The 21,567-nt window shown below is 45.8% G+C and overlaps 3 protein-coding genes across 4 annotated transcripts in view; 2 read left to right on the top strand and 1 right to left on the bottom strand.

The window, feature by feature from the left end:
• Positions 1–270: 270 nt before the first annotated feature.
• On the bottom strand, positions 271–5,642 carry dnali1 (dynein, axonemal, light intermediate chain 1). Of its 2 annotated transcripts, XM_036538428.1 has the most exons (7): positions 5,544–5,642; positions 3,222–3,303; positions 2,197–2,333; positions 1,927–2,096; positions 1,599–1,777; positions 1,117–1,281; positions 271–546 (listed from the first exon to the last, which is right to left on the bottom strand). In XM_036538428.1, exons 2-7 carry the CDS (start codon positions 3,300–3,302, stop codon positions 511–513), a joined length of 768 nt encoding a protein of 255 aa, XP_036394321.1. In that variant the 5' UTR covers position 3,303; positions 5,544–5,642; the 3' UTR covers positions 271–510. The 2 variants fall into 2 exon arrangements, with proteins under 2 accessions (XP_036394321.1, XP_036394320.1); XM_036538427.1 differs by lacking the exon at positions 5,544–5,642 and having other exon boundaries at positions 3,222–3,407.
• Positions 4,895–8,762, top strand: snip1 (Smad nuclear interacting protein). The gene is made up of 4 exons (XM_036538426.1): positions 4,895–5,229; positions 5,665–5,773; positions 6,390–6,967; positions 7,773–8,762. Exons 1-4 carry the CDS (start codon positions 5,054–5,056, stop codon positions 8,023–8,025), a joined length of 1,116 nt encoding a protein of 371 aa, XP_036394319.1. The 5' UTR covers positions 4,895–5,053; the 3' UTR covers positions 8,026–8,762.
• Positions 8,763–10,968: 2,206 nt separating this feature from the next.
• si:ch211-1i11.3 (mitogen-activated protein kinase kinase kinase 5) overlaps positions 10,969–21,567 on the top strand; it is a 28,274-nt gene continuing 17,675 nt past the window's right edge. Inside the window, exons 1-13 of the mRNA XM_036538425.1 lie at positions 10,969–11,393; positions 11,730–11,869; positions 13,096–13,283; positions 13,740–13,908; positions 14,412–14,518; positions 14,843–15,013; positions 15,394–15,506; positions 15,961–16,120; positions 16,633–16,783; positions 17,434–17,538; positions 18,186–18,235; positions 18,683–18,778; positions 21,302–21,386. Of these exons, the coding sequence (XP_036394318.1) occupies positions 11,063–11,393; positions 11,730–11,869; positions 13,096–13,283; positions 13,740–13,908; positions 14,412–14,518; positions 14,843–15,013; positions 15,394–15,506; positions 15,961–16,120; positions 16,633–16,783; positions 17,434–17,538; positions 18,186–18,235; positions 18,683–18,778; positions 21,302–21,386 (1,866 nt within the window). The 5' untranslated portion in view covers positions 10,969–11,062. The remainder of the gene's footprint in view (positions 11,394–11,729; positions 11,870–13,095; positions 13,284–13,739; positions 13,909–14,411; positions 14,519–14,842; positions 15,014–15,393; positions 15,507–15,960; positions 16,121–16,632; positions 16,784–17,433; positions 17,539–18,185; positions 18,236–18,682; positions 18,779–21,301; positions 21,387–21,567) is intronic.

Below are 21,567 nucleotides of genomic sequence, written 5' to 3' on the forward strand. Positions count from 1 at the left end.
ATGATTTAGCAATGGTCTGTGGATTCTTCTTTTGGAAAAATAGTCCATTAATCGTTTTCTTTAAGACTCATTAATGTAACACAACATTAAGCTTTCCCTTGGCCATTTTTAGATGAATGTCATTGGTCAGGGACTTGAGAAAATAAGCATCCACAAGCGTCTGAAGTAAATGCCAATTTTTATCTGTTAAAAACAGAAAATTGAATTAATTTAATTGTGAACATTGACACATTTTCCACAACGGAAACCACTGCTTTGTAAAGGGGCCAGAAATGGTGTTTAAACTTGGCCTTCCATACTGTGAAAGATCAAACATGCATGGTGGTGCACATACAACAGCTTTCATGTAGCTTCAGTAAGTGCCACTCAGTTGCAGGATGGTTCACATGCCTTTTTGTGAGGAATTACAGTATAAAAATGTATAAAGAAGCCATAAATGAAGACTTTAATGACAAAATGGTACGAAAAGTAGTATGAAACGATCCAAAAACCAAGCAGGAGGGTTCGTTGTCACTTCTTCGGGGCAATGACGCCTTCCAGCTGGGCCTGGATAGGACAAACAACACATGAGTTTCAGAAAGCAGAGAATGGGATTCTGAAGATCATATTGGTCACCTTTACTGTAAACATGACCAAAATGTGGCTGTAACCTGCTATTAATGAGTTAAACTCATTTCCTGGATTGTGAATGTTCTTTTCTGTCTGCTCTCATTTGTCTGGATTCTTTGGATGGCCACATATACAACAGCACAAATGAATTTCACAAATTACACAGCAATGAAATATTTCTTGACAAGAGGGCTTAAGTACAATCTTGATTCATTTCCATTGCAAAAAGATAAAAAAGCCAAACTGAGTGAAATGACTAAGCTAAGGTTGGAGCAAAGTAAACACTACACACACACAGCTCTCCAAGAAGTGTTTGGCATTCGTGTTCTTATAAAAACTGCACTTGGAACTGTGACCTGATTTGTAAAGCTTCACTGGTTGTCATTTTGAATATTTTTCAGACTGTTTCTTTCGTATGCTTGAGCAATACGCCGCGCTGCTGAAGGGGCAGCTGGTAACTGCAGATCTCTGTTAGGTGTGTGGGATTCTCTCGCTGAGCCGCCACACCTTGAGCTGCTGATTGGTCCGCTTGAGGAACTGGATCTCCTCGGCGTGCTTCTTCTCCTCCACCTGTCGGCGCTCTGTCTCCCTCTTCTCGATGGCCTCGCTCTTGGCCTTCTGCTCGTACACCTGCTTTTCCAGGTCCTTCTTCTCACTCTCCAGAGCCTGGATCTACACAGGGCCATCAGCAAACAGGTGAGCTTATGGGAGTATATGGGAATGATAGTAAACCATCTTTTTTCATTTGAAGTCAGTGGCTATGGATACCAGACTCAGAGGAAGAAGTTCAGGTCCTAATGTATTTATGCCCCAAAATAGGGTTTTTGTGATCTTTTTACTTTAAACATTGCAGTAAGAACATGCCATGCCTGTTGTGGATTACTGCTGTAACAGTGTTTCAGGTAAGCTGTGTCATAGATAGCCTTGTGTGCCCAGGTTTTGGAAGGTGAACTGTCATCCTGTGGTGAGGCCTTTTAGCCGTGCTGTACCTTCTTCTCCATGTCGGACTTGCCCTGTTCAGCCTGCAGCGCCTTCCTCATGCCAAAAGCCACGCTGCTCTCGTACAGGGTCTGGTAGGCAGCAATGGTCATGCTGATCTCATCCCGCACCCGTAGCAACAGCAGCCCTCTCTCTGTGCAGTTGATGGTAACCTGTCTGATGAGCTCATCTGGGGGAGAGGGGTGCAGACGGGAGAGAGAATACCAGAGTTAGGCCTGCTCAGTCCTGGGTCTCGCCTGGAGCAGACTGTCTCCATCATGCTGCATGCTTTCCCCAGCGCTGGCACCCTCCCTGCCTCCCTGTCCCACACGTCCCTACCGAAGCACTGTGAGTAGAGCTCCCTGCGGACGGGGCAGATGCCGGTCTCCCGGGCCTGCCTCTGCTGCAGCTTCAGGTCCAGCAGCTCCTGCAGCTTCACCACATCCATGCGCGTGCAGGGTGTGCTGGATACCTGCTGCACCCACAGCTGGTTGTTCTCTGTCCACTCCCTGTAACAGCAGGGAAGCAGCTGTTAACAGCGGTCCAGGTGAATAAAGAGAATAGGCTATAGGCACGAAGAGCAGCCTAGCACGAGCCAAGAAGAGTTACCTTGGTGGCAGCATAGCATTGAGGATCTCCTCAGTTTGCTGCTTGTTAGCATCTCCTGGCGGGGATTTTGGCTTGGGTGGAGGGGGTACCGGGGCGGTCATGGCCGGCTGCATGGAGCTCACTTTCAGGGGACGAGCCTGAATCGCACGGAAAATGGCATCATTGTCATCAGATGTGGTGAAATTATTGCTGCATTAACTGAGGGAAATTTACAGGGATGTCAACATTTTAGAGCACCAATAAAATCAAAAGCATCAGAACAGAGGGGAAGAGTAAAAAAAGCACACATTTCGCTTGACGGTTTAGAGATGTTCCGTCCAATATTCTGTCCAATTGACCGCACACACGCTGTATTTGTCTTAAAACTGTCGAACTGAATAATATTCCTGACTTTTATATGAATACCCTGGTGGTTATGCCTGGCAACAGATTAAAGTTAACCATGTCGTTCAGTCAGAAGCGTGCTTCTGCTTTAATTTTTGAGCGTCAATATGCGTTTCAATGGTCATGATTCATGCGTTTCGGGAAGATTCGTGTCGCCAAATGTGTTCGAGTTTGGGAATTTTGCCACACGATCTGTCGCCACCTACTCCTGTCATCCAATAGTTAGCCTGTTAGTGTGATTGCGAAGCAAACATACTATTGTTATTAATTATGTTATATATTTAGCTAATGCAATAAAAACATCAAAGCTATTGGCTACAGTAATTGGTTTATAAACTGACCGTATATTCGGTTAAATAAATCATGAACAAGCTAGCAAGCTAACCATCCGCCAACTTTTCAAAAGAAAAAACTTTGTTAAAAATATGCAACGCATTGTGCACAATGCTTTATGTCATTCCAGCGAGTTAATATTCCCTGACATAGGTTGGCTAGAGAACACATCGTTGTGGATATTTAAGTTTGCTACGGTGTAGCTGACCATAACTAGCTAATATTAGTTATTAACCCAGAACAGAAGCTAGCTAATAACAAGTAACTAGCTAGATACACTGTGGTAGCCAGTTATTCTTTATTCTTACCTTAGGAGACTTTTTTTCTGTGTTCCTGCTCACCAAGACTGGGTTGTCGTATTTCAACAGAGAATCGGCCGGAGGAATCATGCTGACAGTTTAAATAAAATGCAGTATATATTTAGATATCTTACTTAACAATCTAACTTATACCCCGACTCAGATTAAAGTTGTACTTGTGGCAACTAACTCTACCCCGGCTAGAGTACTGTATACCGTTTCCAAGACAACGTTGGCCGCTCGCTCCACAGGGGTACGGCAGCCGTGAAGGGAAGAAAGGTAAAAAATAGTAATAATAAAATAAACACATTAGAACATTATTATAGTATACTATTTGGAATTTATAGACTAATTCATAATAACTGGGCGTATTTAACCCCTACTGCCATGCAATTTCCTGTGAATAAAAGCCCACTTAACTTTTACAGTTTGTTCGGGAACACGTTTTACTGGCCTGGGCATTATGTACAAGGGTAACGTCTTAACGGGATAATAACGATTAAATACACAAAAAACTTTTACTGAAATATTCCACATATTCTGTTTGTAATGAGGATTATTAATTATTGAACTATTCTGAATTTTTGAAAAAAAAAATTAAATCTGTAACTGACAAAAAAATTGTGCCATACGGTTTGCTGAAATTCCCAGAGGTGTTTTATGTTTTTTTTTTTTTTTTGAAGAAAATAGAATAGACATTTGCCATATCATAAATGGAAATCCATCATCTACAAGTTTACTTGTAGGAATAAACATACTGGATTAAGAAATTTACAGAACTGCTACAGTACGTCAAATTTTGGGAACGTTAATCTGAGAAAGGTCTGGAAGATTGCAGATATTGTCTAACTAGTATGATGAAATAAATATCAATAATTAGCATAATCTACTTTGTTAATCATATTCATATTCAAACTGATAATAAAGGACACGTCTACTTTTGTCAAATACAAAGAAAAACGACAACTTGTTTTATATGGAGCAGCCACTCTAGGTTATTTTGGAGACAAGTGAAACGTTTTTAATTTTTAGAAACAGGTACAGTTTTGCGCCTGGATGGCGTTGGTGTGGTGTTCTTTTTGGAGGCACTTAGATATATGATTGATTTATTACTAATATATGGAAGATATATTCCTAACACGAGATAGGTAAATAGTAAACCAAATATTATGTTGTCTAAAATACAAGTTTGGCATAATATTAACATAGACACCATCAGAGACATAAAAAATGACAAACAAAACGCAGTTGTGCTATTTGCGAGTCTTTTTGTGTAAATGAAATACCCCTAATAATGTTTTATCTTTTTCCTCCTGTTTTGTATGTATGGTGTAAACGTTGTTTCTATTAATAAATCATTTAGCAGACATGCATAAAATTAATGAAAATAAGCCCGACATACTGTGTAATAAACGAAATAAGACGTTTTGCCTTTTTTCCCTATAAAATAGCTAATAGATTTAATACTCGCGTTCTTTCTTACTAGCTGGCAGTCTAAATCAATTTAGTTAATCAGCCAGTTTATTCGACTGTTTAAAATCAAATGATCAAAGTTAACTGCGTCAGATCCTTCAATTACAAGAGCGAATGGTATTTCGATTGAGTTATACACCAGTTATCCTGAAAACGTGCAAGCGGAACCCATAAAGTGAAAGCAGGTTTTTACCGGACAAAATGTAAACGGTCCGACCGGAAACCCAATTTTTTCCGGGGACTTTCAAGCCAGCGTGTGAATTTATAAAGAGTTCAACATTATGATCTAAACAATCTGATAAACGTTGTTCGTGTTATGAGCTTCATTTTGAACACAAAAGAGAGTAACCGCTCGATAATTTCGGAGAATGGAGAAGGAGAGGCGACACAGACGGCCGGACTCCCCCCCTCCAGTGCGGGAAACAAAGATGAAGATTAAGCAGGAGAAAGTGAGCCCCACCAGGCCGCGCAGGTCCCGCCGCTCGAGTTCGGGGTCTAACCGGAGCAGCCCCAGCCCTCCGCCCCAGAGGAGACGAGCAGACAGGTTGGGTGGATTTATTGCCATATAACTATACTATTTAATTGTACCTAACCAGTACCGATGCTACACTAGCTTGTTGGATTGTAGCTACAATGCTAATAAGTTAACAAGATAAATAGCCAGCTATGGTTATGCCTTTGTAGAGTGGTTTTATGTAATACTCAACTACAGGAGTTAAGATTAATTAGGTAGGCCTCAGAACAAATTACGGTTGTTATGCCATGCCTGATTATCTTGCTAGCTGTCTGTTTGTAGTTTGTAGCTTTTATCTGTAGCGTCAGTTGTTGATTGGGGTGAATTAGCTAGAATGAGCTTACGTTTTTTATTAGCTTGTTATCGGTGAGGCTTCTCGGTTAGTTTAAACGACCATTCATCTTTAAGAGGAAAGGTGCTTTCTGGCCTGGCACCATCTCAGTCTGACGCTTCTGTTTTGAGCAGGTCGCCGGCGAGAAGAAGGGACAGATCGCCAGGAAGACGGGACAGCAGGTCGCCCAGAAACAGGAGAAGCCGAAGCCCGCACCGGGGCAGCGACGTCAAAATAAAGCGGGTAATTTAACTGCGGCATCTGATCACGTTTAAAGCGTGTGCTACATACACGTTATTTTGACTCGATAAAAATCACATCGACAATAATAATAATTCTTGCCATTTCGCTAACACCAGAGCCATGTACGCATTAATATCGCCCGATTAATGTATCACATATCACCTTAGCAAGAAAACACAATGGTGGGAATCACGGTAAATGGAAGCTTTAAAGTAATTCAAGCGTGATAATGAGACCAGAAAATGTAGCGTCTAGCAACTGTCCTGAGAGAGATCTACATTATTCTGAAGTGAATAGTGTAACAGTGGTCATATGTTGTAACCCATTGTTGTAGTCACAGTTATACACCGGTCAGTACTAGCAAGTAATAAGCACTTTACCCTTACCACAGGTGCTGTGTATAAACAAGAGAGAAAAAGATCATTTCCAAATAAAAGTTCATTTAATGCAATTCCAAAAAGTTGTAGACAGGAGTTCTAACAGTTTTGGTTAGATATAATCAAGTTTACTACTAAGCAGGACTAAATATGTCAGAAGCTGGTACAAAGCACATCAGGTCGTGTTGGCTGACGCTGGGAACTAACAGATGGCGGGGTGAATCCCGTCTGCCCTCCAGGAGCGGGATGATCACCGTGGCGATGAGGAGCGCCGGCGGCGTGACTGGTCGCATGAGCATGAGAGGTCACGGGAGCGCGATCGTGAGAGGGAGCGTCACCGCGAGCGAGGCGGCGCGGGGGGGAGAGAGCGCAGCGGGGACCGGCAGCGGGACAGGGACACACAGACCCTCCAGCAGCAGCAGGCGGAGCGCGAGCGGCAGGACGAGCGCCGCCGGGAGAACCGCCGCCGCCAGGAGGCCGACGCCCAGACCGCCGACGCCCCTGCCTTCGGCGAGGACCCCGAGCCCCAAAACGGCACCCCGCCCGCCGAGAAGGAGAAGCCCAACTTCGAGCTGTCGGGGGCGCTGGTGGAAGATACCAACACTTTCCGGGGGGTGGTGATCAAGTACAACGAGCCCCCTGAGGCACGCATCCCCAAGCGGAGGTGGCGGCTCTACCCCTTTAAGAACGACGAGCCCCTGCCCGTCATGTACATCCACCGCCAGAGTGCCTACCTGCTGGGCCGCCAGCGGAGGATCGCGGACATCCCCATCGACCACCCCTCCTGCTCCAAACAGCACGCCGTGTTCCAGTACAGGTGAGCACCCTCTCAGCCTGCTCCAAACAGCACGCCAGGTTACAATACAGGGGAGCAGGGGCCCTGTGCGCTCCAGTTCTCCTCTGTTGGACAGCAGTTTGTTTCCAAAAGGTCACCGTTCAGCTTATTAGGTCATCGTTCCTTTTGAAAGCATTCAGTCAGCTGCCAAGCTAAAATGCATTAGAGAAACGGGCAGTTCGCATGGAACACGAGTGCACTCTGTTAAAGAAGGGTTTAACATGTCAGAAGATAGCATTTCTTAAGAGTCCTCATGTCTCAACTTCCACTGTACAGGGTAAGTACAGTGAAAGTGGCAGGACTGTGAAATAGTCAGTGTTTCAGCTCTGTGTCCAGCAGAGGGCCTGTGTCTAAGCTTCCACTCTACAGAAACAGCTGTAGTAGAAAGAAGAATGGACAGGAAAGAGGGAGTGTTTTAGTGTCCTGACCAGCAGAGGTCCCAGACGTGCTTTTTTTTTTTTTTGGCACAATCAGTTCTCATAACCTCTCATAAGATCCTGTTATTCTTTCTGATGCATTCATTTTATTTTAGGATTTTAGCCCGGGAAACAGAATCCAGGAGGGTCTTTCTTATGCATTGGGAGAATTCCTGGGAGAGAAAATATTAGTACCACAGACAAACCTGAAGCCCTAATCTTTTGCTGTGTGTTTAATGTGTGGAAAGTCTGCTTGTTACCTTGGAAAAAAAAACACTGATCATTACAACAGAGTCACAGAGGTGGCATCTGCTGTCCTGTTGTCTTCTTAAGTTAATATCGGCAGTGCCTTTTCTGTTCTCTGTCTGTAGGCTGGTGGAGTTCACGCGTGCGGACGGCACCACCGGCCGCCGGGTGAAGCCCTACATCATCGACCTGGGCTCCGGCAACGGCACCTACCTGAACAACCAGCGCATCGAGCCGCAGCGCTACTACGAGCTGAAGGAGAAGGACGTGCTCAAGTTCGGCTTCAGCAGCCGTGAGTACGTGCTGCTGCACGAGTTCTCCGACACCACCGAGGTGGACGCCAAGCAGGAGGAGGACGACGAGGGCCTGGACGAATGAGCGGCCCCCTGCGCGATGCAGGGAGTCCTGGGAAACGGAGTCTCTAACTCACAAAGGACCGGCTCTCCCGGAGCCACACAAACTCACACTGAGATGGGTTAAACAGCGTTCATGGTTGGCGGAACAAATGGTGCACACAGGTGGCAGGAAACACCTCTGTTTGTTTATGGTGTCTGCAAAAAGGACATCTGACTTTCTATTCTCAGGTCATTTGTATTAGTGCAGTTTTGCGGTCAGTCTCGGTTTGTTAGCATCCTGTACCAAGCAGTGCATACCCCATCAGCCCGAAGCTAAGCGCTCAGAATCGCTAATGGTTATCCCAGCAGAATATATAAATATATATTTTTTCAACAGAACACTTGAATACAAATAATATCTCTGAAGTGATGTCCAAATCGGTTTGTGTAAATACACTGGAGATATTGAATATGAGCCCTGGGTGTTTTTGATACATGCTAAAGTATGAGCATAGTTCAGGCGCAGAGATGGAAAAACTCTTGGATGCTTTTTAACATGCATTGCTTTTCTATCTGTAGACCTGTGAGTTTAATCTCCACTTGCTTTATATGGCAGCGTACACAAACAGAAGCACGCATACTTCTTTTCGCCATTGTGCAGTATGTGTTGAGGTAGTTGTACAAATATTTGCATTACTTAAACTTTCATGGAAAACAAATTATGCTGCCCTGCAAATTTCTATGCTTTATCCTTTACATTTTTTTCTATTTCTAGTTTTGGGAGCCTTCAGTGTAAGTGTATATTTCAGTTTCTTTTTAAATGTTTTATATTGTACATAAAGATCATATAAAATTCCATCTGGCTTCCTGTCACTCATTGAGTCTTGTTGCAGCCTGGCTGTAGTAAAATCTCAGGACTGTCCAGCAGGAGACAGTCTTGAGGGATCAGCCATTAACTGCTTTGAACACAAGGCTGTCCCTGTCATCCCATTCCTATTGTTAACAGGTACCATATCAATAACTCGTATATCTTGTAAATCAAATTACACAGTGTAGCCTGATATTCCATTCACATTAATCTAAAAGCAATAAACCTCAGGGCGATAAGTCATCCAGCCTTGCTGGAGAGTGGCTATTGGCGGAGAGGTGAGCTGTATTAAATCCGTGTTGTCTGTAAGACCTCCACAGGGTCATATTGCATAAATTGCTCATCATTTCACTTTTTGTTGCATAGTGCCTCTGTAGTCATGATTGTGAGTTATCAGCTTCAGGCTCAAAAGTCCACAATGAGTCAAAGCCACATAGAGGTAAAGATAAATATCCATACTGCACATTTCATACATGGTTAAGGTGCTAAAGAAGATATCATACACAATGGAAACAGGAAAATAAAGGCAAAAAATCAAAAGAAGCATAATAAAAACATACAAAATTAGACAAACACAAAGAGCAAGGAAGGTGCAAATATTACGGAACATAAATCTTTAAAAAGCAGTCTAAAAAAGATGTGATTTCAGATGATGAGCTGTGACGGTGAGGACTAATTTTGGGGCATAAAATCAGTTTCTTCCATTTCTTGCCCCTTCTTGAGTCAGGGACGTGTTTTGCATGTTGCCCCCGTTGACTTTTGGTATACACTACATTGATTTAAAAGTGTTTTAAAAAGGTTTAAAAGTGTTTAGATACCTTATGGAAAACGCACTGCGTCCAGCTTTATTTTTAGCACTCCAGCTAATCTGATTCATTTTAGTCATTGCAGTCAAATGGAATTTACTAAAATGCATCAGTTTTACAAAAGAATAATTACATCACATTACATTGCATCATTCAGCAGACGACTTCCAAATAAGTGCGTCACTATGCTAGGAGTACTAGTATTTATTGCTCAGCATGCCGTTAAAGGTCCAAATAAAAAGTGATGTCAGACTTTTCAATCCACCATTTTATCCATTTTAAAATCGTAATGATGATTCCTTACCGTTTTACATGACGCTTACTAATGTACATTGAAGTTCTTTTCCTTTTACATCTTCATATAGATCGACCTCCATATGCATTCATACGTTTGATCATAAGCCTCCAATGAATTTATAATAACATATGGATAAAATATAAAATGATTACTTAAACATTGCTCAAAGGTGTGCATAAATGCGACCCTCGCGTTGATTATATTTATATATTTTAAAAAAAATTTAGGGTTCAGCTATACTGTGTTTTGTTGCTGTTTAAATGAGGGTAGGAATAAATGTGGAGAACGGGACCACCTGAAGTGCGCCGGGAACTCGGAAGAATCAAAACTAATATTTTAAGAGCCACTAGAGGGCAGTACTTCCCGATTACTGAGGGCAGTGTTTCTCAATTCAGGGCACTGTGTCCAAAGTCTTGAAAGGCGTCTAGGTAAACCGCGAAGAAATGCCACAGAAAACAAATACGTTCGAAGTGTATCCCGCAATGTCGGTGTTAACACCGATTCTGTTCGTTGCCCGCCTGGAATGTGTATGGATAAGTGCACAGACAGAAATTATTTTTAAAAATCCATTTGCAATGTCATATTACTGACAATGATTCCGGTGGGTCGTAGTGCAATAGCACTAGTTTTTGTTGCGCTGCAAACTTTTTAGGGCTCTGTTTTTACGAATCCGATCGAATGTTCTACATTGTAAGGCGGTGTTGACAAACGGTAATTGGATCTTGAGACTTGTAATAAGGTATGTCTATGAAATACCAGTCCACTAGGCGAGAAGATCCATAGGCGGAAATAACTTCACATCCACCGGCTTTGGGGCTGGAACTGGGAAAAAAACAGTTGTATGGATAGTCATTTTCGGTGTTTTAAAATCAACTTCAATAGCAACAGTCATAAGCGCCAGACTGCCTGTGGGGGGTAAAGAGAAAGATTATACGTGCTCGGAGGCAGGGGCGGGCGAAACTGCTCCACTCTTGCGGAGTTTCTGAGAGGCGTGTCTAATCGGGGTGGGAATGTATCAGACCTCTTACCTGGGGAATCAGAGAAACATGGTTGTGCTACGGGCGAGGGATTTCTGTTTCTGACCGAGAAACCTGTCCAGGAACGAGGAATGGACAGAACCGGACGCAGGCGGATGAGTCTGCACGACCTCCGACGGAAGGATCCCGTCCGAGTGTCCGCTGGAAGCCTGTGGCAGGACCCCCTGGCCATCGAACTGAGCAGCGCGAATAAAACCATTATCTCGCCGCGGAGTCGGACGAGGGCTCTGGTGGTAGTCTACGTCGTCGTTGAAGATGCGTCTTTGCCTCAGACAGAAGAGAACTTGTCACTGAAATGTCTGAAAGAGGCATGCGCGGATGCGCACGCCGTGTTCAAAACCATTCCTTTCGAAAGGATCTCACTCGGGACGACGGATGTTTTGGACAGCTTTTATAACGCAGGCAAGTGCGAACATGACGCTAAACGTACCTGCCAGGGTGCAGGAATGAAGGAACAAATGCGGGGCATGTAGGCTACCTGGAAAGAAAAAGAAAACCCATTCTGTAAAAATGTTCTGTTTTATAAATGCATATCGAATGGAATTTGAGTACAACATGTCAAACTGTCCATTATCGATTTGATTAGTAGCAATATTCCAGGTGGGTAGCGACGTTGCTAACTCTCCAGCTAGCTGTGTTGCATTTGCGAGAAGTGCCTTTCGGAAGCGAGCCAACAAGGCGTGAAGTGCTGGCAGCCGACTTCAGGCGTCAAAGTTATGGTATGATGGTTTGTTTCAGATGTTGCCGTGGTGGAAATGAGCGACTCCTTCTGTCAGCCATCCCTGTTCTACCACCTCGGCGTGAGGGAAAGTTTCAGCATGACCAACAACGTCATACTTTACTGCAACAAACAGGAGAACGACCTGCAAGCGCTGAAGGTATCCATCACCCCGAAGCCGGAGGGCGGCGGGCGGCGGGCGCACGCCTGCAGGCGCTTTACGCTTACGACGCACCCGCATGGGAGATTATACCAGAGAGTTTCATCTCCAGTTGAAATGATTTTACAGTATTTGGGAAATTGGGTAGCCAAAACCCAAATGTTTCGCCAAACGGTTACTTTCCCCTTGGCTATTTGCCTTTTTTCTGAATGGTGACCTAAAGTTTTATCGTCTTGGCACGGATAAAATAACCTAACATGGCCACAAACGCTTATCGTTTCCACATAGTAATCACAGAAATCAGACTACAACGTTTCGAGTCCACCATCGTCTATTCATTCATGCGAAGTGACCAGATGTGAAATTAAATATAAACACTGACTTCTCAAGGTTTAATGCGCGGGCTTTATCATTTATATAGACTGAGTAAAAAGCACGCTAAACTTTTTAAAAGTAAAACTTTTAATTTTAATTTTAAAGTAATTAATTTACCTAGAAGCATTATAGGGGCAGGGAATTTCTCGGAAAGTTCAAACCCCCTCTGGGGACGAATCCTTCCCGAAAATAGCAGGAATGCTTTGGTCTGTTTGTCCTGCAAAGACTGCAAGCATTCTGGGATGGAAAAAACATTAGTCCTTGTTGCCATATGTAAAACGGTGGTAAAAAGTTGTGTACGAATCTGTTGGGGAAAATCTAAACTCGGGCCTGTGGGTTTGTCAGTTAAATATTAGTCTTTCGATGGAGAAATTAAACCACAGGATTCAGGCTGCTGCCTCCGTTGCTGCAGGAGCCATCAGTTATTTATACACTGTCTGTAATAGTGCAGCTGGGTTGTATTAAAACGGAAAATAAATTATTCAGCACTTAATGGGCTTTACTTGTCATATTCATGAATAATCTGTTGATCCACTGTCCATTATAAACATTCAACAAGTCTGCAAGGTATTTTGTGTCCACAGTGACATTTCCTTCTGCTTTTAATGCTGTCAGTTGTAGATGCAGCAAGCTGACTGTAACTGTGACTGTGACCATATGGTCCCCACTTGAAGTATTGAGCTTTTCATGAGGGCAGTGTGAATCAGCATGTGTGTATGCTTGTGTTTGTGTATGTGAATGCATGCGTGTGTGTGCATGCACATGCATCCTTGTGTGTGTGTATGTTTGCATGCATGCTCGTTTATGTGCGTGTCCACCCATCTGTCTGTCTGTGTGACTGCCCCCTACAGGAGCAGTGTGGGAGCTACACCTTCATCCCGTACGTGGTGTCCCCCCAGGGGAGGGTTTTCGCCTGCGATGCAGGGCTGGCAACCGGCATTAAGGAGCTCCTGCGCCCCAGCTTCAAGCTGGAGCCCCTGCTCACCCCGCTGGTGGAGCGCCTGGTCCGGCTGCTGGAGAACGTTCACGTTCATTCCAGGTTAGCGCAGCGCCCCATAGAGGCCAGGAGGAGCCTGTCTCCATCTGCAAAGGGCACGCTATCTGCTTCACTGAGCTGTAGCTCGGTCTTGTGGGTGTCAGTCGACGGATGTAATTTTGCCTGGCTCACACCTGATGATTTAAAAGGAAATCAGTGTATGGAAGTTGGAATTTGGGTGGCAGTGTAGCACAGTTGTACTCAAGGAGCAGGGCTCATTACCAAAAGGTTGCTGGTTTGATTCCCCTCTGGGGCGCTACTGTTGTACCCTTGGGCAAAGTACTTAACCCAGAATTACCTCAGTAAACATCCAATGTATAAATGGATAATGTGTAAAAATTGTAACCTATGCAAGTCGCTCTGGGTAAGAGTGTCTGCTAAATGAGAATGCTGAGTCGGCAGTGGGAGGAGTGAGGGGAGGGGGTCGGGCACTGACTCGGCACTGACTCTTCCCCTCAGCGAGTATTTCCGGGAGTCAATCCGGCACGAGATCCGCACTGCGAGGGAGAGGTTCACAGGGAAGGACCTGAGCCGGGAGCTGGGCCGGATCCAGAACCGCCTGGACACGGTGGAGCTGCTCAGTCCGGACATCGTCATGAATCTGCTGCTGTCCTACAGGGACATCCAGGTAGGCCCCGAGGAGGAGCCGTGCCACACTCATCAGTGAGCCAGAGCCAAAGACCAGCACGCATGTGTGTGTGTTGTATATGTATGCATGTCTGTGAAGGACAGGTACATGCAGAGCATGCAAGTTACCTGAAAAGAAAAAAATCCCTCCTGTGAAAATGTTGTATTTTGTTAATGCATATCGAATGGGATTTGAATGTAACCTTACAAACTGTCTACAGGTGATTATTTTATGTATATAGAAGCAATACCGAATATAAAGTTGACGTCTGTGCGTATATAATGTATATTTTTATTTAAACATTTATGTGCAGCGGAGACGCTAAGGCCAGTCAAGGTAACACCGGTTCTCAGTCATATATATGAAGACTGAAGAGTCGCTGTAGGTGTAACCTTGACTGACCTGAGCTGCCCTGCTGCACATAAATGTTTAAATAAGAATATACAATATTAAAGGTGTCTGCAAACACATGAATAATGTAGTGAAATGTGATCCAACTCCAGGACTATGATGCCATCATTAAACTGGTGGAGACCCTGACGAACCTGCCCACATGTATGGTGGCTACCCAGCAGAATATCAAGTTTCACTTCATATTTGCATTGAACAGGTACCTGCTGCTCACAGAGTTTATTTATAGATTTGCGATGGCTGATTTGTTTAGCAAATAAAATGAACTTGATCTGGCAAGTGATACTTTGTGGCATCTAACAAGAGGACATATGTGCTGTGATTAAAAGCAGGTCAGATCTCATGCTGCAGCTCACTCTTCATTGAATAAGGTCCATGATCCTCTCTGCTGGGTCACAGACAGTGCTGCAGTATGGATCAGATGTGTATCTCTCACTGATTGGAACTGAAAATGCTTAGAAGGAGGACGGAGGCGGGGTGATCTCACCAGGTTGATAATCCTGATTGGTCTTGTCGCGTGTAGGAGGAATCTCCCGGGCGACCGCGCGAAGGCCCTGTCCATCATCCTGCCCATCGTGGAGTCGGGTGGGAGGGTGGCGTCGGATGTGTACTGCCTCTGCGGGCGCATCTACAAGGACATGTTCCTCACCTCTGGCTTTACGGACTGCTGCAGCCGGGATCAGGCCTGCTACTGGTGAGAGTCTGTACTTTTCTATGGTCCCCTGTATTAGGAGCGTTATGGTAGCGCTTGGTAGAGTTTTGACCTTAGGTAAGGTGAAAACCTTGAGCTGCCTTGCAAGTACGATATTTGCAGTAATTCAAATATCAGATTTGTATTTGGGTAGAATCGTGAAACTTCTATCAAACTATAAAGCTGTGGAGTGCTGTCTTTTGGGCCAAAGTTTAGATTGAACTCTATCCCAAGCACCTGAAAAGCCACACCAAGCTGACAAAGCTGTGATGTTCATAGTGAAGACACCTTATCAATAGCAGGGTTACCCTCATGCTAGTCCGGCTCTGTAAAGTGTTCAATTCACGCTCCAAAGTCGAATCTTTTCCCCCCCGTGCTTCCAGGTACGGCAAGGCTTTTGAGAGCGAGCCAACCTTGCACTCTGGAATCAACAACGTCGTTCTCCTGATGGCAGCAGGCCACGAGTTCGACACCTCTATCGAGCTGCGGAAAATCGGTACGTCAGACGCCCTGCGCGGCCCTCTCTCATATTCAGCCTGATTCAGCGAGGTGCGATAGGAAACAGGTGCACCTCAGGTGGAGCAAATGACAGCCTCTCCTGTTTGTTTGGTTTTGTGTGTCATGGGTAGTCAAACAGGGACAGGAGAGTGTGCGTTTTGGCAGACCGTGCACTCAGATTGTCCTTGGCCCGTTTGTTGTGAGTGGATACAGTGCAGCAAACTGTTCCATTTAAGCCCTTATTGGGTCACTGGCCCCTATGAGACAAACACAGGAAAGTGCTCTTGTGGTTAGGGACCTCCAAAGATGTCTTAAAATCCACACATTCCGTTCATTCTGATATTCAGATACAGTGCATTATTCAAACGCAGCAGGAAAGTTGTGCATAGCAGACGGCAGCTGCAGCTTTCTGTGGAGAGGGTTCGAGCCTCGGCTGTGTTTTTGGGGTACAGGGGTGACGCTGAGCAGCCTTCTGGGCAGGAAAGGGACCCTGGAGAAGATGCAGGACTACTGGGATGTGGGCTTCTACCTGGGGGCCAGCATTCTGGCCAACGAGCACAAGAAAGTGATCGAGGCGTCGGAGAAGCTCTACAAGATGAAAGCTCCCCTCTGGTAAGATGCGAGAAACGGAAGCACTCAGGCAGGCTTTCACAGGAGGAGAACTGGCTGAAATGTAAAGATGTCACATTCTCCTAACTTTATTAGTAAAGCATTAACATGTATTGATTTATTAATAAAGAATTAACTTGTTCGACATTCACACTTATTTCCTGTTTTTCAAAAGGCACGCAAGTTTAGAGCGCAATCACACAAACACCTGAAAAAGATATCATGTTACAGTGATAAGAAGTCATGTTATCATCGTTTCATAATCAGTTTTAAGAACAATGAACAGCAAGGCTTTATAGGATCACAGTAAGATCCTCGGGTTTGAATTCTTTATTTTATGTCAATAAGATTTCTTTTGTTAAACCAATTAATGAGTTAGTCAAATTGAATTTGTGACAGTGCAGTTTTGCTGGGAATAAAATCGTCACAAAGCGCTGAACATGGTGCATTTTCAAGAGGAGAGAAAAAGAAACCGTAAACCTTATTTTTGTGACATCCTGCCCCTCCCCGCCCAGGTTTGTGGGATCGATCATGGAGACATACATCTTGTACCGGCAGTTCTCCAAGCCGCCTGAGGTGAAGTCTCCCAAGCAGGAGACGGTGGACTTCTGGATGGAGCTGATGCTGCAGGCCTGCAAGCCCACAGTGTCCACAGCGCGGTGTCCTGTAAGCCTCCTGCCCCGCCCTTTCCCTCCGCAACGCGGGTATCTAAGGCCTTTTACTCCATCTGCGAGCTGCACTGTCCTCGAGGCTCATCTTTAGATATCTATCTACTTTTCTTTGCAAGTTGCTCTGGATAAGAGTATCTGCAATATGACAAAATGCAATGTTAAAATGTACTTTACCAACTAAATGAAAAATTTATTGAAGCTTCATTTCAATATATACAGCAAGTGATAATTGTAACACTAACCCTGGGTATGTTTTAGCATTATTTTACAGTCATTTTAAGGGTTGTGAGGTTTGTCGGGATATGGTCGAAATAAGGTAATTCTGTGTTTGCATGTGGGTAACAGCAGTGTGGTGGTGTGGTAAAGAGTAGGGCAGCAGTGTGGTGCGTTGCTTGTGACTCAAAGATTACCTGTTTGATAGGTAGGGTACTTCTGTTGTACCTTCAGGCAAGGTATTTAAGCCACAGTGCACCAGTAAATATTCACCTGTTGAAATGGATGTTATGTAAACTCTGTAGGTGGCTCTGGATAGGGGTGTGTCCCGAGCAAGCGCAGTGTGATGCTATGGGCAGGCAGTGCTGCCCCGAAGGAAGCTGAGGCTCTGTGGGTCCCTAACAGGCTGGTCTTCCCTGCTGTGGTCTGCAGGTTCTGATCCTGGAGCCCAGCAAGGTGTTCCAGCCGTCGGTGGTGAGTGTGAGCGAGGAGGACGAGAGCAGGGCGGTGCAGCTGAAGCACATCACCCCGCAGCAGGTAAGGAAGTGTCACTGCAGCGCGTTACTCACCTGCGTCCCCGCACGCAGACCCAAGGGGAACGGATCAGTACGACAGCCGTGTGCGGGGCTGTGTGAGGCAGAGGCAGGGGGTTGGGAGGGGAGTTCAGAGAGCAGCTCGAGTATAAGCGCAAACTGACACTGACCCCTGTCTGAGGATTTCACACCCCACACCCCACAGCCAACAGCACAGCTGCAAAAATGAACACCGTGGTAAGAACATTTGAGCAGCGTTCCTGTCCGAATGTGGTTTCAAACACTGCTCTCTTTATTCCGTTACCGGCGTGACCGTAAATAGTGGGAGGGTCTGAAGCTGGCTGCTGTAGCCATTCATTTCTGAAAGCTTTGCAAAATATGAGCCGGTCTTCTAAAGCATTAGCTAACGGTAACCCGGTACGGAATAAAACAACATTGTATTAAAAGGTAACTGAGTGCTTTCAGTGGAATGGAAGCACATCTCATGACCAGGTGATTATTATTATTATTATATGGAAGCATGATGTATTTATTTACATGGAGAACATGACCGCAGATGCCTCAGAAGAGTGACTCATAGATCCGAGCACGTTACTCGCTACCCGCTGTGTCTGAGTGTGTCTGACGGAAGGTCATGTGGTTCTTCCTCAGAAAGGCCTGCACCAGTGGACCTTCCCTGTGTCGGCGATCCGCGGAGTGAGGTGTGTGTGAGAGTGAGCCCGGGCCGCCCGGTCCCCCTGGCGTGTTCGCTCAGCCTCTGATACAGATTGCACAGGAAGCGGGGAAGGGTGGCTTTGCAGATGGAGCCCAGCCATTGGCTGGAGGCTGCACATTTTTTCCTCTCTGAAAAATTTTTGGCACCATCACTGTAGATCAACATCCCGCTGTTCTTCCCCCTATTTTTGGTTTTCTGACGCTTCCCCTGGGAACCCAAAATCCTGTACCTCCTAAAGTCACGCTCTCTGACCGCTGCTACCATGCTGCTTATGTGTTTTACAGCAATGCAGCGATTTGTTACGTTCGCCTGGCTGCTTTAACAGGCTTTAGTCGTGCCAGTGATGTGTTCTTTGTGCATTGGATTCTGGGTAAAAAGCAGTAAAGTGCCGCGGGGACTCACTGTTTTTTCTCTGTCCCTGTGACCCCCCCAGCGTGTCCAAGTTTGATGAGCGCAGCTGCTTCCTGTATGTCCTCTACAACTCGGACGACTTCCAGCTGTACTTTCCCAGCGAGCTGCACTGCAAAGGGTGGGTACCGAGGAGGCCTGCGGCGGGAGCGGGCGTGCCGCCGGGTCGGCCGTCAACCGGACACTGTGTGTGCTGTTCTGTAATGAAGAATATCAGTGTGGGCGTGCCATCGGGTCGGCCGTCAACCGGACACTGTGCGTGCTGTTCTGTAATGAAGAATATCAGTGTGGGCGTGCCATCGGGTCGGCCGTCAACCGTACACTGTGCGTGCTGTTCTGTAATGTAGAATATCAGTGTGGGCGTGCCGTCGGGTCGGCCGTCAACCGTACACTGTGCGTGCTGTTCTGTAATGAAGAATAACAGTGCGGGCGTGCCGTCGGGGCGGCCGTCAACCGGACACTGTGCGTGCTGTTCTGTAATGTAGAATAACAGTGTGGGCGTGCCGTCGGGTCGGCCGTCAACCGTACACTGTGCGTGCTGTTCTGTAATGTAGAATATCAGTGCGGGCGTGCCGTCGGGGCGGCCGTCAACCGTACACTGTGCGTGCTGTTCTGTAATGAAGAATATCAGTGCGGGCGTGCCGTCGGGTCGGCCGTCAACCGTACACTGTGCGTGCTGTTCTGTAATGAAGAATATCAGTGTGGGCGTGCCATCGGGTCGGCCGTCAACCGGACGCTGTGCGTGCTGTTCTGTAATGTAGAATAACAGTGTGGGCGTGCCATCGGGTCGGCCGTCAACCGTACACTGTGCGTGCTGTTCTGTAATGAAGAATAACAGTGTGGGCGTGCCGTCGGGTCGGCCGTTAACTGGACACTGTGCGTGCTGTTCTGTAATGAAGAATAACAGAGTGGGCGTGCCATCGGGTCGGCCGTTAACTGTACACTCACTGTGTGTGCTGTTCTGTAATGTAGAATAACAGTGTGGGCGTGCCATCGGGGCGGCCGTCAACCGTACACTGTGCGTGCTGTTCTGTAATGTAGAATAACAGTGTGGGCGTGCCGTCGGGGCGGCCGTCAACCGTACACTGTGCGTGCTGTTCTGTAATGTAGAATAACAGTGTGGGCGTGCCGTCGGGTCGGCCGTTAACTGGACACTGTGCGTGCTGTTCTGTAATGTGTAATAACAGTGTGGGCGTGCCATCGGATCATCTGTTAACGCTTCACTTTCAGTAACACCTGCTACTTCTAGTATTTGATGTTAATTTTACGTGTAGTATTGTGATGTATTTTGATTCGGTGTTCTAGGGACTGTTGTTTTGTAGTATACATGGCTTCTGTCAGATTGCACAAGTTAACTTGTGGTAAGGCTTGAATAGTGTTATGTTCACTCTCACTGGTCTGGGATTGTTGTTAGCTTGGTCTAACACTGTTGCGCTCTTAAATTGAATGGATACACTTATATTATGCTGGAGGTCGCTCTGGGTAAGAGCGTCTGCTAAATGCGTGTAGTGCAATCTAATGCTGTGCAATCGTTTATAAAACTGTGGGTGTATGATAGGGTCATCCTTTAACTCCTCACTGTGTGTGCACTGATGTGAAAAGTGTGGGTGTGTGCTGTGCGTTGTGCATACTGTGTGCTAGCATTGGGCTGTAAAATGGCGTTCTATTGCTTTCTCCTTTTTATTTTGGCCTTCCTTGCAAAGGGCAGTTGTGTGGGGCAGATTTGCACTGCAGTAACCTCCTGTTTGGGTGTGACTTATGGAGAACCTGACCTATTTTTGGAGATGGTTTCCATGTCGTCATTGTCTCCTGCCTCTCCCTCACGAGCACGAAGCTGCCAGTCACTGTACCAGTTTCCCATGAGGCTGTGTGTTTGTGTATGATCCATGTAAACCTTCTCTGCCAAAGTGTGAATCCTGGAATTAATAACTGCTTCAGTCAACCTGGGAGGAAAAATAGGAAATGAATTTGACATCGTAGGAGCCCGTATTAGACAATGTGTGTGCATAGTCAGTGTGTGAAACTAATATTTTAACAATAGGTGTGTTTGATGCCCTTTGGCTGAGTTATGCAGAAGATTAATTTCAGGAACTGGAAAAGCTTGTATCTCAGTACGGCACTCGGTAAATAAAAGACGAGGAGGTTGCTGGTATCTGTCCGATGCAAACCATTGGTTACATCTGTGTGGACTGTGACACACAGTCACCTCATGGTGGAGAACTGGAGCTCATGCTGTAGGTCTCTCTCTGTGTATTAGATGAACTTGATTTCAACTCAGAGGAAGCTGAAATGTGTGGGATGTGGCATTTCTCCCATTTCAACAGTCTTATGAATGAAACAGATGACCGTGTTTGTGTGTGTGTGTGTGTGTGTGTGTGTGTGTGTGTGTGTGTGTGTGTGTGTGTGTGTGTCTGTCTGTGTGTGTGTGTGTGTGTGTGTGTGTGTGTGTGTGTCTGTCTGTGTGTCTGTCTGTGTGTGTGTATTTATCTCTGTACATGTTTGTATGGCTGTCTGTGTGTTTGTATTTTTGTGTGTGTGTGCATGCATGCATGTGTCTGTGCATACTTGTGTGCGCGCGTGTGTGTGTACGTGTGTGTGCGTGTGTGTCTGTGTGGGGATGTTCATATTCATGTCCATCCACTAGGTTCTGTGAGCTGGTGAATTCTCTGGTCCAGCAGAAGGAAGTCTCTGTGACAGACTCGGCCTCTCTCTGTGGCGGGGTGCTGGAGGTGAGTTCCCTCTCACTGTCACACAGTCTGTTTTTGAAGTGGGTTTGCTCAGCAGCACTAACGAGACCAAAGTCCTCAGCTGCTTCCTGGCCGTTAGGTGAGCTGTAATTCCATCTCCCACACTATCCCGCTCGTAATTCCTAATCTGATGCAGCGTAGGCTCTGGAGAGCCCTGGCCCGG

The sequence above is a fragment of the Megalops cyprinoides genome, chromosome 10 (genome assembly GCF_013368585.1).
Source record: "Megalops cyprinoides isolate fMegCyp1 chromosome 10, fMegCyp1.pri, whole genome shotgun sequence".
Lineage (NCBI taxonomy): Eukaryota > Metazoa > Chordata > Actinopteri > Elopiformes > Megalopidae > Megalops > Megalops cyprinoides.